This window comes from Chionomys nivalis, chromosome 6 (genome assembly GCF_950005125.1).
Source record: "Chionomys nivalis chromosome 6, mChiNiv1.1, whole genome shotgun sequence".
NCBI lineage: Eukaryota > Metazoa > Chordata > Mammalia > Rodentia > Cricetidae > Chionomys > Chionomys nivalis.
Window position 1 is genome coordinate 32667753 of NC_080091.1, and position 15743 is coordinate 32683495.

A 15743-nucleotide genomic window follows, 5' to 3' on the forward strand; every position below is an offset into this window, starting at 1 on the left:
CAGCGCAGGAGGACATGCCGTCGAGGGTATCAAGGGAACTGGTTCCACCAGTGGCGGGAAAGGTATATGTTTCCTGCACCATGAGAGAGACCGGGGAGGTGGACACAGCAGCAGTCAGGGACCAGAGCTGAATTTTGAAGTTGACCATTGCCTCCATGAGGACAAGCCTTCCTCTGCAGACCTCGAGCCTGTTGTGGTCAGAGAGAGGCACAGGACATGAGGTGTGAGTCACTGTCTAGGGCTTATACCCAGGACCTGCCTTCCAGGACTCCAACTCCATTGTCAGCGCTACAGCGCACCGACATAGCACGTGTGGGGTGTGACTTGCACCTAGATGTGTGCAGATCTTAGCAAATGGCTTTAACTGTGCTCACCCTCCACCCTAAAGACTTCTTCCTGGCATCCAGTCTCTGATGGTCTGCCTGTGGGGCTCCCAGCAACAGACTTGGGTGACAGGGAGGGTCTTTTGCATAAGCCTGAACATTTAGCAGTCAGATGCGGCAAGCATACGACAGCATGTCCCTGCCTTCTGTCATGATCAGGAGCACCGGGAACAGCGCCAGTCCCCGCTTCTGTCTCCAGTGGCTGTGTCAGGCTGAAAGAGCAGATGCATCGTTCTCTGGTCTGCAGCAGGTTGGTGTCTGACCCCAGCCCCTGGAGAAATATCCTCTGAGCTGTTCAGCGGCTTCCACTTTGCCCTTCTAACTCTGTTAGAGGCTGCACAGTTGTGCAGAATTGAAATATGTAATTGCAATAAGAAAGAAAAGAGTCCTTGCTTCCCTGCCTGTGGTAATGTCATCTCTCGGCTGCCGGCCTCATGAATACGTGATCATACAAATAGCTAACCTATCATCACCTTAGTGGATGCTGACAGCACGAAGTGATAATAAGCCACCCTGAAGTTCCTAGTGCCACCTGTGTTCTAGGGGGATTCTTGGCTGGGTGTTCTCTTTGCTGGGAACGGCCCCATTTCATTCTGAACACAGTGCCATGGACAGGTTGCTTTACATGTCCCCAACCAAACCAGAGTCCTCAGTCCTCAGAGACCGCAATCTCACGGGACATTTGCTAAGTTGACTTTGACAGGGAAAACATGTGCCCTAGCAGCGGCTGGAGAAGCTCCTGTGACCGTTCACATTCATGTTGCAGGGCGCCCTCTGCAGTCCGAAGAAGGGAGTTCTTTGCTGCGGAGAACTGCTGCGCTCTGTGGAAGACCTGTCCAAGAAGCTGCTTCTGAGGTCTGTCACCAGGAGGTCCCCACCAGGGTGGTCACAGCCCCACAGCCCAGCACCCAGGCAGCTCTCTGGGTCTGGCTTTCCCTTTTCCCACCATTCCCAGAAGGCAGAAGGAAGGTGGCGAAGGCCATCCTCATCTCAGTCACTTGCTGAGTTGGGTCTCTTGCTCATTCGATTTTACTACAGCCATGGCTGCGAGTGTGTTGTCACTGTGCTCCAGATGATGTGATTGGCTGCCCTTTGCCACCTGCATCCTGTGTCATGTGGTCCCTTTGTCTCTTAGAGAAGTCAGAGATTCAGACCTCAGCGCTGTTTGTCTGCATTGCTGGGGGGATAAACACAGCATGGGCAGAGAATGGAAATGCGGAGTATTTCCCAATACTCAGACCCTCCGGTGCCAGTGAGAGCACTCTCTTGATGCTTTGAAGGGTTCTGTCCCTTATCCAGACTGCTCACTGGCTAAATGCCCATCATCGGTGTCCTCCTGCAGCAGTTCCTATGAAGCCAGTGACAGAAGCCCTTTATTCTAGGGAGCCAGAGGCTTAGTATTCCAGACTCCTCCCAGCCCCCAGCTCCCAGCACAAGGAGCTACATGTGGAAACGGGAAACTGGTGGCCGTGGGTCAAGACAGCACTGTGCAAAGCCAGTAGCTGCTGACTCATGAGAAAGACTGGTTTTCGGCTCATGATTTCAGTGATAGAGAAAAAATGTTAGGAAAAAACTGTATGTTACCCTTTTTTTTTCTGTAACTAGATTAGTTGTGCTCTGGTAGCTGACCTCAGCCTCCAGAGTGTTGATCTCAGTCTCTGGGGAGCTGGCCCAGTCTCTAAAGTTATGTCCTCAGTCTCTAAGGGACTTTCTGTCCCTGATTTTAGTGTCTCAGTCCGTGGTCAGAGATGCCTGTCTCACAAGAGGCCAGTGATTCTGGTATTACAGACGGGGAGCCCAGGGATCACCAAAGCCCTTCTTCAGGGTCCTCACACCCTGTTCCCTGATCTATCCTAGACAGTCTGCTCACACCTGCCCTTTCACCCATCCCCAAAGCCCCTCTATTCCCGGACTCCGTAGCGTTCTCTGAAATCGGATAACTGCTTCTTTCTCTTAGTTCCTCAGAGACTCCTCCTGGCATCGCTTGCACCTGCAGCCTCCCCACATCCTGGTACCATCCCGAGAGTCCCTCTCCCCTCAGCCAGCATCCTACTGGGCCCAACCCAGCGATGCAGCCTGAAAACACCGGGCACTTTGCCATCAACTGCTTCCCAGACACAGACGCTCAGGCGCTTCCAGCTCTGGGAATCCGTGTCCACCCTGCTTCCGGAACACTTCTTCGTCTGCTGGTGGACTTTGGGGACGGTTGCGGAGCTGAGATGAGACTGTGTACAATGACAGGCGCAGCTGCAGTGACTAGCTGCCACCGGTACAGAAAAGGTATGGTGCAGGGCATCCTTCTCTGGAAGCCTGGGGAGGAGACGCCATCCCAGGACACCGGCAGAGTGACCGTGTTCAGACACTGCCAGGGAGGAAGCCATATTCCACCCTCTGGATCCTTTAGAACCAACCTGGGGGTTCTATATGGCAGAGGCTCACATTCTGGGCTGCGGTCAAGTCATTAACCGTCCCCTCAGGACTGCAGAGTAGGAGAAAGAGATTGAGAAATGAAGCCTGGGATCACACACTCAGTACAAGGTTTCCTTCCTACACATGGCGACATCCAAACATCCCTTACATTGCTCACCAAGGACCCACGTGTGATAGAGCACATTCTTCCTTTAGAGTTGAAAATTCCACCACTTAAGTTTTATCAAAGTAATAACAACAAGCAATGGTAGTGTTTGTATAGACGTTTTGATGTTAGGTAAATCTAAAGCCTTGGAGATGGGTGTGGGATGCGAGCGGAAAGCTTCACTTTGCTGACTCACGGAATAATTTAATTTTTTTCCGTTCTCTTTTGAAAACTGCCGTGCAGGTTCCACAGTGGATAAGATGCACAGCGAGTCCTCTTCTCACTACCCCACCGGCAAGCACATCTTTTATTTCTTACATCTGGTGTGCTTGTTCCGCTTCCTGTAAACGGAAGTGCATTGAGCACAATGTCCTGCTCTCTGCCCACTTAGGGACGAAGTTCCATCTTAGAACAACTCCTCAGTCCAGACCAGAAGGACTTTCCTGCCCCTTTAGGCCACGTCTGCTTAACTGGATTTTACTGGTGGACATTGAGAAAATTTCTATCTTTCAGTAGTAAAAGTAACATTGAAGTGAGTTCACAGTAGCTCATAGTGAAGAGGACATTTTTCTCAAATGCTGCGTCCAGTAGCAATTTGCCAAATTATTGCCAAATTGCCTTCAATTAGAGCTGTCTGGTCTGTGCTCTACGAACACCGAGATGTCAGTCTGAGATATGGAAATGGTTTCGTTTTGAAACTTGGTGTGCTATTATCTTCATTCAAAATCAAAGCACCTTTTATTTTATTTTAATTTTAAAAAAAGATTTATTTTTTGATTATGTATGCAGTGTTCTGCCTACATGTATCCCTGCATGCCAGAAGAGGGCGCCAGATCTCATAGATGGTTGTGAGCCACCATATGGTTACTGGGAATTAAACTCAGGACCTCTGGAAGAGCCGTCAGTGCTGCTGAACTGAGCCATCTCTCCAGCCCTAAAAGACCTTAAAAAAAAATCTTTAGCTAAAAAAACACTTTTGTGGTCTGTAGAGCATGGGGTTTTGTGAGTATTTTTCATTACTGAGAAAATTAGTCTTATTGTGAGGATAGTGAGTAGCAAATATTTTTCTTCATTTATTGTCTTTCAGCTTTGCTTTTAGATTTTTCTGTGAAAATGCTGTTTATTTATTTTGTTATCTCTTTTTGGAGGCACTAGAGACTGAACCTAGTTTCATGCATTCTAGGCAGGTATTCTACCCCTGAGCTATCTCCTAAGCCCCAGTTTCTGAGATACATGTTCCAGTTAAAAAGGTCTTCCTTACTCCAGATTCATAAATCAATCTTTTCATGTCTTTTAGTGTTTTCACGATAGAGTTTTGCACATTTAAGTAATTAATATTTTGAATACATAATTGGCATAATGTCGGGTGCATGTTTCACATTCCTGAGGTGAATGCCTGCTCATGTGGCTTGAATGATCCATTTTTCAGAAGCATCTGGAATACTCCCTCACGCTACCACCCCCCCTCTCCATGCTGGATTCCTGTTCCAGGCCACCTGCAGACTTCCTGTTCCCTTTAGTCCCACCTGCTTGTGTGAGCCACTGTTACATTTTCCTCTGGTTTCACCATTGTGGGTAGCACTCCTGATGCCTAGACTTTTCTGGGATTATTTTGGTCATATTTTCTTGATGACTTTTCCACATTGAACCTTAGACCCACACTGACTAACATGAAGAGATTGGCAATTCTATCGGAATAGTGTTTAACTTAAAAATTAATATACGTTGACACTTTATGCTCCCAAACCCCCTTTTTTAATAGAATGTACTCTGTTCCTTTGTACCCTTCCCCACACCTTTGGAAACACTAAAATAGTGTTTCCATAGTAGAGAGATAATTCCCACACACTGCACACACACACATACACACACACAAGCGTGTGTTTTAGTTGTTTCCATATGGCACTTACATGGCACCTCATTTTTTGTGCTGCCACAAATAAGCTATTATCTGCAGACAGGTTGCCAGGGCACTTAGGAAGGTGAGGAGGTTGCCCTTTGTCTTTTGCCTTCCATCCTGCTGACCTTTGACAGGGACTTCTGCACACATTCACCGGTGTTTTCTTAGCTGTGTAAACACGCTGTTTACAAATGCTGATGTATCACTTCCCATCCCCAGTCATCGCCCCACAGTCTTCCTCTTCTCTGATTGCCCTGGCCTGGATTTCCGGAGTATTGTGGGTGACATTAGCAGACAATGTTGGGTGTCTTTGTCTTCAGCTTTTTCTCCTATTTTTTTTTTCTCCAAACTTCATGCTTCAATTGATCCTGGTACAGAAGTTTTCATCTTTTATTAAAGACTGAAAATAAAAATAAAGGGAAAGGAATTGTTGGATTTGCCAGCTTCTTATAGATTCTATCTGCTGAGGTGATTTTATGATTGGTGTTTCCTTTAGAACCACACACGTTTCAAGTCCCACTACTCAACAAAGACATTTCCTGAATTCCCGGGAGAGGGAAGCCATATGATTTTTCCCTATCATTTTTAAACATTTGGTTGAATTCAGTTTTCTAAGTCCTGCTCAAGGGTTCTACGTTGATGTTCATAAACTGGGCTGGAGTCTAGTCGCTGGTTTGGGGGCATTAGGTTTAGATTTTCCGATCAGTGATACATGGAGAACTTCATCTTTCTCTCATCCTGGAACAGCAAAGGCGGCATTAGAGACGGTAGTTCTCTTTAGAAGTCTGCACACAACCCTCCTGTTGCCTCTGGCTAACTTGTCGACACCTTTCTCTATTAACATTTGAGATTTCTCATGTCGTTAATTCTTTTTAAGTTTTAGCTTCTTAGAAAATTATGTTTTAATACAAATATTCAAGTTTAATTACATAGACCTCAACAAAGTGGACCCCTCTGGTTCTTAAATTTTCACTGATATTGACTTATTTCCTTCATCATTTTTATTTAATTTTCTTCTTCTCTTCTGAGTCAGATAGGGATGATGTACATTCCTTTAGTTAAGGAACCAACATGGATTATGTTTGTTTTATTTTTTTTTCTAGTTGCTTAATTTCTGTTTTGATCTTTTTTCTTCTTGTTGTTTTTGTAGTTAGTTTTTTCTTATTTCCCTAATGTATTCATATGTCCTATGACTTTGTTTGATTGTTTCATTATTAATTGCCAGTCACCATGTACCATAAGTTTTGAGGTCGTCTTTGTGGTTTAAAAAGCAGTCAGTGTTAAAAATGAGAATTCAAGACTGCTCAGGAGGTTATGGCGAGCTATACCTTGGGGTCCATACTGACAAGCCAGGCTTAAGTGCCTCCTGAATCTTCTAGGGGCTGAACTCCTGTGCCACCTTCCTTTGAATATATTATGCCACCACCTACTGCTCCCTTAGACAATAAATTCATAAGGCTGTATGAATTCCTAAGGAACAGCCTGCACTGGGCCTTGAGAACATTGTTTTATTTATTTGGCTTCAGTTTTCCGTTCTATTTAACATCATTGATCATTTCATAAACATTTATTATGCATGTGCTGCGTGAACTGTGATGAGCTTGGGGGGCGGGGGCAAAGGAGACAGAATATAGTGAACTTGAAAATGCAACACATCACAAGAGCTTTGGGCGTTCCCCAGATGAAGGCACCTGTTCTGCCTAAGTGATTTAAAAGGGTCATGGCAGGAATGAGTTGGCCAGGAGAAGACAAGAAGCTTACATAATGACTGAGAGAGGCTGGGAAGGGGACCTTTTGTTCTATGTGGATGATAAATAAAGCCTGTGCAGAACAGAGCTGGGAACGGGGGACTGGGACCCGCAGAGGACATAACCTGTGACACACTGGGGCTCACCTAACATTTTACAGCCGAAGCAGGATTAAATGCACAACTTAAGAATAGTGGGTAGGAGATTGTGGTTAGCAACCTGCTAGAGGCCTCTCTAGTCCAACAGTCAGCTGAGCTGTGTTAGGAGGCTGCAAATCAGTGCCTTAAAATATGACATTCTCAAAGAGCTAAAAACAAACTAGAAAGCATTCATGAGTTCAACTAGTTTTTTAAGGGGATTTATTTTTTATATTGGCGGGCCTCAACGAATTCATTGTGGATCTGTAGGCAACTGCCAGTCAGCTAGATAACTCTTTTCATGGACATGGCTGGTCCCATGGGACAACTGAGTTTTGTGTCTTCTTCAGCAGGCTAGACCCAGATACTTCCCATGATAACGGTGACCAATCCAAAGACAAGGAAGAAGAGGCGAGTTGGAGGGACTAGGCAGCTGACCATGAGATCGGCACCAATCTAAAAGAGAAAGAATAGCTTCTACCAGTTAAAGAAAAATTCAAAGTCATATTATAGTGATATAGAAACTTCAAGAAAACAGTCAGGATTGGGGGCCATTTTTTAGTCTATCATAATCCTTTGATATAAACTCTTTGTATGGTTATTCAAGCAAGCGTGTTTAGCAAACACACAGACACATATTGACCTAGCTATTCTGGAATGACCAGGACCTGCTTTCATGCTCACGCACAGATATGCTACGTCATTTTCAGGGTCTAGTGGAGAACACAAATGCCAGTTGTTAATACGATGAAAAATTCCCAGACAGTAGAATGCTAAGCTACTCCAAGGCATGCTGAACGTGGGATTCAGTGTGCTGTGTGGCTGCGTGCCCATGAAATGTCCCTGCTGTTGCTAGGAATTTTTTTTAAGAAATCTTATTTAAACTCTCAGTCTTCAGACTAACCACCCCACTGTGCCTATCCTGAGGTGTTAGTTCTCATTTCTGTTTGATAGGCCATCAAACGTCTGCTTTGTCTTCTTTTTCCAGAAGGAGTCTACAAGCTCAGGGCTGTTGTGCATGACGTTCACGGAGCTGATGTGGAACTGGGGCCATACTACGTGAACACTGGCCATGAGAACGTGTCTGTATTCATGAACTCCAGCTCTATCCACGAGGGTGAAGCCCTCTCCTTGGCCAACTCTCTCCTACAGCAGAAAGGTGGGACCTGTGCATGGAGACCTCTGCTGTGCGTGCGGCCTGACTTGGCTTTAGTTTCTCTGTCCACCCCAGCCACCCTATTCCATACAGCGCCATCCTTCACTCTTACCTCAGGTAGAAAATAGGTACTGTGGAGTATTGTGTTAGGAGAGAAGAGGTGCAATCACATGGGGGCTCGAAGAGGAGAATGGCCATGGGGCTAAGCAGTCTCCTGGACTGTGTCACCATAGGATAGACACTAGGAGTTGGTATATATGGTGAGCTGTGAGGAGCGAGCATGGGAGCATTCTGGCAGATGGCATAGCCATAGCCAACAGCATGTGGTGCTAGATGCTCATAGCATGTCAGGAACTCCTAACTCCTGCCTCCTTACCCTCACCGCACACCTGCCTGTAGGCGTCTGTTCCCCTGCTGCCATCTTGGGGGAAGGCATCACAAACTCACAATCCAGGAGTCAGAAGAGGGACAGTAATCAAGGGTTCTGAAGGAAACAGCTGGGGCACATTGTGGCCAAGCTAGAGTGAAGAGGAAGACCCCAAATTGCTCAACTCCAGTAGACAGATATAGGCTTATAGGAAAAAGAGAATCCAGTGGGAGGTGCATCCCAAAGAGGTCATTCTTGAGAATCTGGACACTTGTACCATGTATTGACTGCATTTCCCTACACTCCTCCTGGGGGGATGGGGGGGACCCTGTAATAAGCAACACATGACACAGAGCAGGACTTCTAAACCTGCTAAGCAGCGTTCTGTAACTAGCCACTGACCGTTCGTATTGACTTGTCTTATCAAAACTTTGAGTGGGTGAGCACAGGCCATGTGTGTCTGTGGGTTTTGTACTAAGGTTTTGAATTGGGTAATTTGAGTCTAAATCCTTTACCAACGATCAGTAATAGGACATCCTTGTGCAAATCCATAATTTTTCTTTCCTTGTGGCGTTGTGATACCAGATTGTGATCAAGATTAAGCTTTAGTCATTGTTAGTAAGAACATGCCAATCTTATTCATAGTGCACATTAATATATATATACATTTTATGCTGTAAACATTTTTCCTTATAATGAGAAAATTCATAGAAAAACAGCAATAATAACTGTAAAGCCTATCTCATTTTAATATCCCAAATGAGTTTATTTCAATCTTCTTCGATATCACAGCCCTCTTCCAGGATCTGATTCAATTTTTTGGAATTTGCTTTCCAATATATACATACATATGTGCATATATACCCACATGGACAAATATATACATATATATGTTCATATGCACCCACATGCACAAATATCCAATATATACACACATATGTGCATATATTCCCACATGCATAAATATATACATATATATGTTCATATGCACCCACATGCACATATATACATATATATGTGCATATGCACTTAAATGCACAAATATATGCATACATATCTGTATACGCACCCACATGCACATAAAACACTGCACTACATTTTAGAGGACTTACATGAATGAGGCTTATTGTTGAATCCCCCCATTAAGAATCTTTATGGTGTGGAAACTGTTTAATATGTACACATGGGACAAACATGTTTAGTATAAAGTCAGCTAACAAAGGAATTAATATCTTGCAAAGGGCATAATGTATTCATTGCTATGTAGATTTCTCTGAAGAGACAGAAATCACCTAAAGAAAATTTTAAAGAGAAAGATCCTATGACATAATTCATGTTTGCCAGCCACCTCACTTGAGTGCATGCTCCAGATTTCAAATTCCATTAAAATTCAAAGAAGAAAAGTTGACGATGGGAAATATTGGGGTGTGTGTACTTAAGACGAATGACTTAACATTTCTCCCGTGTCTTCTCTTGTTCTAGGCACAGTTGTGATGCATGGCTTTTCATCTGTGTCCTCATACAACGTGTCCTTTGTTTCTCAGCCCCCAGTGGGCAGCTGCCAGGCTTGGCTTGGTGTGACTGTCGGGTATAAGATGCAGTGTACGTCTGTTTTAACTCTAGATGTGTCCCTTCTGCCTTAGCAGCTGACTGCTGACGCTTCTGCTGTCAGCTCAGCCCAGGACCCATCCTATTGCCTCTGCAGCAGGCTCTTGTATACATGTACTTTGTTCTGGGACTTCCCTAGAAGCCACAGACTCTGAGCTCCCACCAGATTGTGGGAAATGGGAACTATCATGTGGTCACCTGCCACCCCATCCACACCTCCATTCCCTGCCTTCCAAACACAGTTCCCAAAGGAGCTGACCGGTTGCTTTGCGAGTCATTCCTGATGGTCCTCAGACTCAGGCTCTACCTCCTGTTGAGCCCCACAGATCTCTCCTGCCCCCTGGCTTAGACTTACACTCACATCTGCAGGCTCATTCTTGGTGTTCATGCTTTGGTTAGGTGGCAGGGTGGGGCGGGGTTCTCTGAGTGGCTTCCAGCCCTTTGTGCTGATGGCCTCCACCTCCTCTCTTTGTCACAGCTGTGTCCATCTACACCAACGGAACTGTGTTTGCTGCAGACACAGACATCACATTTGTGGCTGTTACCAAGGAAACTATACCCCTGGAGTTTGTATGGTATTTTGGAGATGACCCCCCCATGAGGACAACTTCCAGAAGCCTTAGAAGAAGGCTGAGCATCCCTCAGCGGTTGGTCAATATGGTCTTTGGTGCTAATACAGTCAACAGTCAGGATAAAGCCCACCCTGGCACTCTCACGATAGTGTTATCGGTGTTTACCCTGCACCCAGCCCCTAAGCACTCTGCGTTGAGCTTAGCCATAAAATGTAAAAAAAGAGGGGTCCCCTCCTCCAGTGTGCAATAAACACGGCGATGCTAATTTCAAATTTTATCTCAGTCCTCAGGATAATCTAAACTGCTCTTGTTATAGAGAAGGGCAATATGCTCACCTCATGTAGAGACATGAACTAAATAATGAGAAAGGGAGCTTAAGAAGAACTCCCTCCGTCTTGGCTTTGATCCTCCCTCAATGAACAAAGCCCACAACTTAAGCTCCCAGCTCTGTCTGTCTGCTGAAGCACTGTGGAGATTCTCAGCAGCCTCGTGTTCTCATCTTGCCTTGTACCCCATCCTCAGGTACCACGTGATGGTCGAGGCCATCAGCAGGATCGGCAGTGTAGTCTCTGAGTCCCACCTCATCAGCGTACAGAAGAGAATCACAGCCAATGGGCTCATGTCCCCGGCCTCAGCCCTGGTAAATGCCAACGTGTCCTTTGAGTGCAGGCTCAACTTTGGCACGGATGTAGCCTATCTTTGGAACTTTGGAGATGGTACCACCGAGGTGGGCAGAAGCTCCTTCAGCCATGTTTACAGCAGGTGAGCGATGCAGAACAGGTGGCAGCTGACTGCAGGTGGCACGTGGGGCTGCCTTCTGACGGACCTGATGCTTAAAGCCTCTTAGCCAATCTTGCAGGTCATGCAGATGACAAATGCTGAATGGAAACAGGTCAGACCTGCCTAGGGCTTTGGAGGAGCCAGCCCTAGCAAAAGGAGGCAAGCAGAGGCAGAAAGTCACTTCCAGGTGGTGTTGTTTTAGAGGCTACAGGGTTTTTTTTTTTTTTGTCCATAGGTGTACATTCTCTGAAAACTATAGCCCATAAGTATATAAACCAAATGCACAGCCATTTTTATCGTCATTCATATACCAGCCATCATTGTCTGTGCTGGCATGGTAGTTGTTGACTTCACCCCAGTATCGTTCTGTTTATATTAGGGCAGCTATGGTACCACTAGGCAGCACAAAATGTTCTGCCTTATCGTAATCCTAGGAGCCCTTGCCATGCCATGGGCATGTGATATCATTAACCATGACATCGTTCTGCAGCACCTGGCTAGATTAGAAAGATAAGTGGTATCTGATTGCGTTCATCCGAAACTGTTGCTCCTGAAGGTTTCCTTTGGAATAAAACCACAAGTGTAAGCGGCACTCGAGGCGGGACTGCGGGTGCCGCAGACAGACAGGTCAACTGCTCCTAACTGAGTCTCTGGCTAGGGTGAATTCTGGGTTCTAAGGGGGCCAAGACCTCCCCACGAGTGTCCAGTTTTCACAGTTGCCAGAGACAAGCATGGCCAAGGCCCAGCCTCAGACTCAGCTGGCACAGAGGAATAGCAGAGTGTGCAGAAGTGTGATCGTTATGGTGCTGAGGTTGTGACTAAACACCATGATCAAAAGCAACTTCGGGAACAGTTTATGTGGGTGTAGGGGTCCTGAGGACTTCATGATCACCTGGTGGGAAGGCACAGCAGCAGGATCAGGAAGTGTGGTGGGGCTGTGTACCCATGATCACCTGGTGGGAAGGCACAGCAGCAGAGGAAGTGTGGTGGGGCTGTGTACCCATGATCACCTGGTGGGAAGGCACAGCGGCAGGATCAGGAAGTGTGGTGGGGCTGTGTACCCATGATCACCTGGTGGGAAGGCACAGCGGCAGGATCAGGAAGTGTGGTGGGGCTGTCACTCTTCCATAACCTCCCCAAATAGCACCACCGACTGGGGACTAAGTGTTTAAACACACGTGTCTACGTGGGAGGGAAGTGTTTCTCATCCAAACCACAAATAGATAAATTTAAAAAGTAAGGCCTCTGTGGGCGGTGGCACCAGAAGCCAATACAGACTTTCTTCAACGCAGGTCCATGCCTGTGGCCTCTTCCAGCTTTCATGGGAAATCTTTAATGGTCTATCACTAGCCATAATTCATGACTTCTTCCTTGGAAATAGATTCTCAGGTGCAGAAGGAATCAGTCAAAAGTTCCTGAGGGGTTTGCATATGGCTAGGCAGGTTCCTAGAGCTCAGGCACCCAGGATGCCCTCTGCGGCTCCAGCAGCCCTCCGCAAATGATGTTTCTGCGGCCATTCCACAGCCCAGGACCCCCATGCAGACATCCTTACTGTGAAACAATGGCCTATACCCTGTTACTTGTATTTTAAATAAACATCGATTGGCCAGTAGCCAGGCAGGAAGTATAGGTGGGGTGACCAGGCAGCAAGTAGAGGTGGGGCAATGAAAATTCTGGGAAGAGGGAAGTTTCAGTGTGCAGTCGTCACCTGGACAGAGTGGAAGCCAGACACTGTCTTACCGAAAAAGGTACCAATCAATGTGGCTAACACAGATAAGAATTATGGGCTAATATAAATTATAAGAATTAATTAATAAGAAGCCTGAGCTACTAGGCCAACCAGTTTAAAATTAATGTAGACCTCTGTGTGTTTCTTTGGGACTGAATGGCTGCAGGACCACGCAGGACAGAAACCTTGGTCAACACATCTCCCTCCTTGGAGGACCTGCCTTTCTTCCTGAGCCTCCAGGGTAGCAGATGACATTCTAGTCATGAGCTGCCTAATTCCCATGATCCTCCTGTGCTACTTCTCTCCATAGCCAGGGCCTTCTGTCCATGGCTGGGACCTTCTCTCCATAGCCAGGGCCTTCTCTCCATAGCCAGGACCTTCTGTCCATAACCAGGACCTTCTGTCCATAGCTGGGACCTTCCACTCTGCCCGGGGACTGGAAGTAGGTTCAGGTTTAAAACTCATTCTGATCCTTTTTAGTGTCCTAAACCCTAAGGATTATTCAGGAAATCTAACGGCTAGGACCAGATGTTCCAGTCGGGAATGTCCATCACAGGGAAGAGTTTGGGGCTCAACCTTTGGGTGACTCTGTGGTCAGTAGAGAACTAAGTCATGGCTACTGGGAGCAGTGTGCCCTCTCCTAGTGTAATGTTGTTTGGTGCGTGTAACTGCCAGTTGAGTTACACAGGAACTAATCCACACATGATGGGCATCTCCACCACGTAGACAGAGAATGGCCTCCATGGAGATCAACTTCATGACCCCGGCCCCTTCTGTCTCTACACTTTGGGTTCACTGGCCATCACAGATGGTGATGCAGAGGGATCGAGGGCCAGTGTAGAGCAACTTTGATCTCTCCATGTCTGCTCTCCACCCTTCCAGGGAGGGTGAGTTTACAGTTGAAGTCCTGGCCTTCAATAACATCAGCTCCGCCGTCCTAAGGAAGCCGCTTTTCATCGTGCATGAGCCTTGCCAGCCACCTCCGGTGAAGAACATGGGGCCTAAGAAGGTGCAGGTAGGGCTGGGCTTAGCCAAGTATCCTGGCTGCCTCAAGATAGGCTGCTTCGAAATCGCTGAGCTCGCTGGGGAATGAAGGAGGTTTTGTTGAGCTTGTCTGCTGCACTCAGCACAAAAGCGTCCCTGTGAGGGCTCGGAAGCTGGTGTCTGAGCAGGGAGAGCCTGGATTTGGAGGGAAGCCTGGCTCCTAGCGCGTGAATAAGTCTTTTATTTTACCTTATATGACTGGCATTCAGCACAACTTGCTCTGAGTAGCTTTTTTCTTTTCTTTTCTTTCTTTCTTTTTTGATTATATACAGAATGATGGCATTTTCAGTCCAAAGAAAAATCTGACACCAAAATGAAAAGAAATGACCAATTATATATTGAGTACTAATTACAAAATGAGAAAAAAAGAGAATAAGGCTGCCCTTTATTTCTTGCACTTCTTTGAGGGCTTTGATTTCAAGCAGTTTTACTTTCAGGTCAAAGGTATTCAGCCTGCTGCTTGGGAATCAGAATTCGCCCTTGGCTTTTGCCAAAATGCCTTCTGTGATGGGTCAGCTGCCAGCCCTATGCATTTCAGGTCCCAGCAGCCTCAGAGCACAGTGGACTTCAAAGAGAGTATGGGGTTGCTCTGGGCAGGCTGTGGCCATCAGGTGTCCATGGCCCTCAAGGCAAGACCTCTGTAGCTCTCAAGGCCAGCATTCTATGGTGTCAGGCTGTTCTGTGCTCTCTGTGTGAGGGATGGACCAAAATGCGAGGGCTTCTAGGGAAAGACCACAGCTCACAAGGTTCTGGCTGGAATTCTTGTTCTGCCGTGAAGCCGATCCTGTCTTTTGTTTGATTTTGTTTTGTTTTAAAGAATATACTGTTATTGTTGTTACCTTACGCTCTTTATTTTTATTTTGTTTTAAGATTTGGCATCACTATTTAGCCCAGGCTGTCCTTGAATTCGCTATGCTGCCCAGGCTATCCCAGCACTCTCAGTTTTCCTGCCTCAGCTTCTTGTATGCCGGAATTACAGGCTCACACTCCCACACATGGACGTATTGTTTGTTTGTTTTAATTTATACTTACTTTCAACTACCTCAGTACATAGAAACAAATATTGCACAAATAAATGAGTTTAGTTTTTAATCTGTAAAACATTTTCATTTGAGTTTTTCTGTAAGATATGGAAAGCAATATTGATGGCACCATTTGTTTTTTTATATTTCTTGTGTTTTCTAAAAGTATAAAGAAAAATGAAATTATGTGAAATATAGACACCAGGAGATATATTTATTTATTTTAAATGTTTTGCCACTGCTTAAAATTTTCTTTATTATTTTAAAATTGTGTTAGTATAAGGATATGTGCATATGCATGCAGGTGCTTGCAAAGGCCAGCAGAGGGCGCCAGATATCATAACGCTGGTGTTATAGGAGGATGTGAGCTGCCTCACATAGGTCCTGGGAAGAAAACTTAGTTACCCTGCAAGAACAGAAAACATTCTTAACCACCGAGCCCTTTCTCCAGCTCCCTGCTATTATTTGTTATGTGCGGAGACAGAGGGATAGAGAAAGAGGGAGAGGGTGAGGGAGAGGGAGAGGGAGAGAGAGAGAGAGAGAGAGAGAGAGAGAGAGAGAGAGAGAGAGAGAGAGAGATTGAATGTGTGTTTAATGACAAAATTTGAATCATTGTATTATAGCATCACTGTCTCTTAGTACACATTACACATTCTACACTATTTCCCAGCATCTTCATCATTGAACTCTGATCGTTTCTAACTCTCCATTACTACAAATAG

General features: G+C 45.9%; 1 protein-coding gene across 1 annotated transcript in view; it reads left to right on the forward strand.

Annotated features, from left to right (window-relative positions):
- Window positions 1-516: 516 nt before the first annotated feature.
- The window catches only part of Pkd1l1 (polycystin 1 like 1, transient receptor potential channel interacting), a 103434-nt gene continuing 88207 nt past the window's right edge, over window positions 517-15743 (forward strand). The window contains 9 exon segments of the mRNA XM_057772856.1: window positions 517-633; window positions 1150-1246; window positions 1249-1282; window positions 2341-2663; window positions 7732-7902; window positions 9749-9868; window positions 10353-10521; window positions 10969-11208; window positions 13838-13970. Of these exon segments, the coding sequence (XP_057628839.1) occupies window positions 517-633; window positions 1150-1246; window positions 1249-1282; window positions 2341-2663; window positions 7732-7902; window positions 9749-9868; window positions 10353-10521; window positions 10969-11208; window positions 13838-13970 (1404 nt within the window).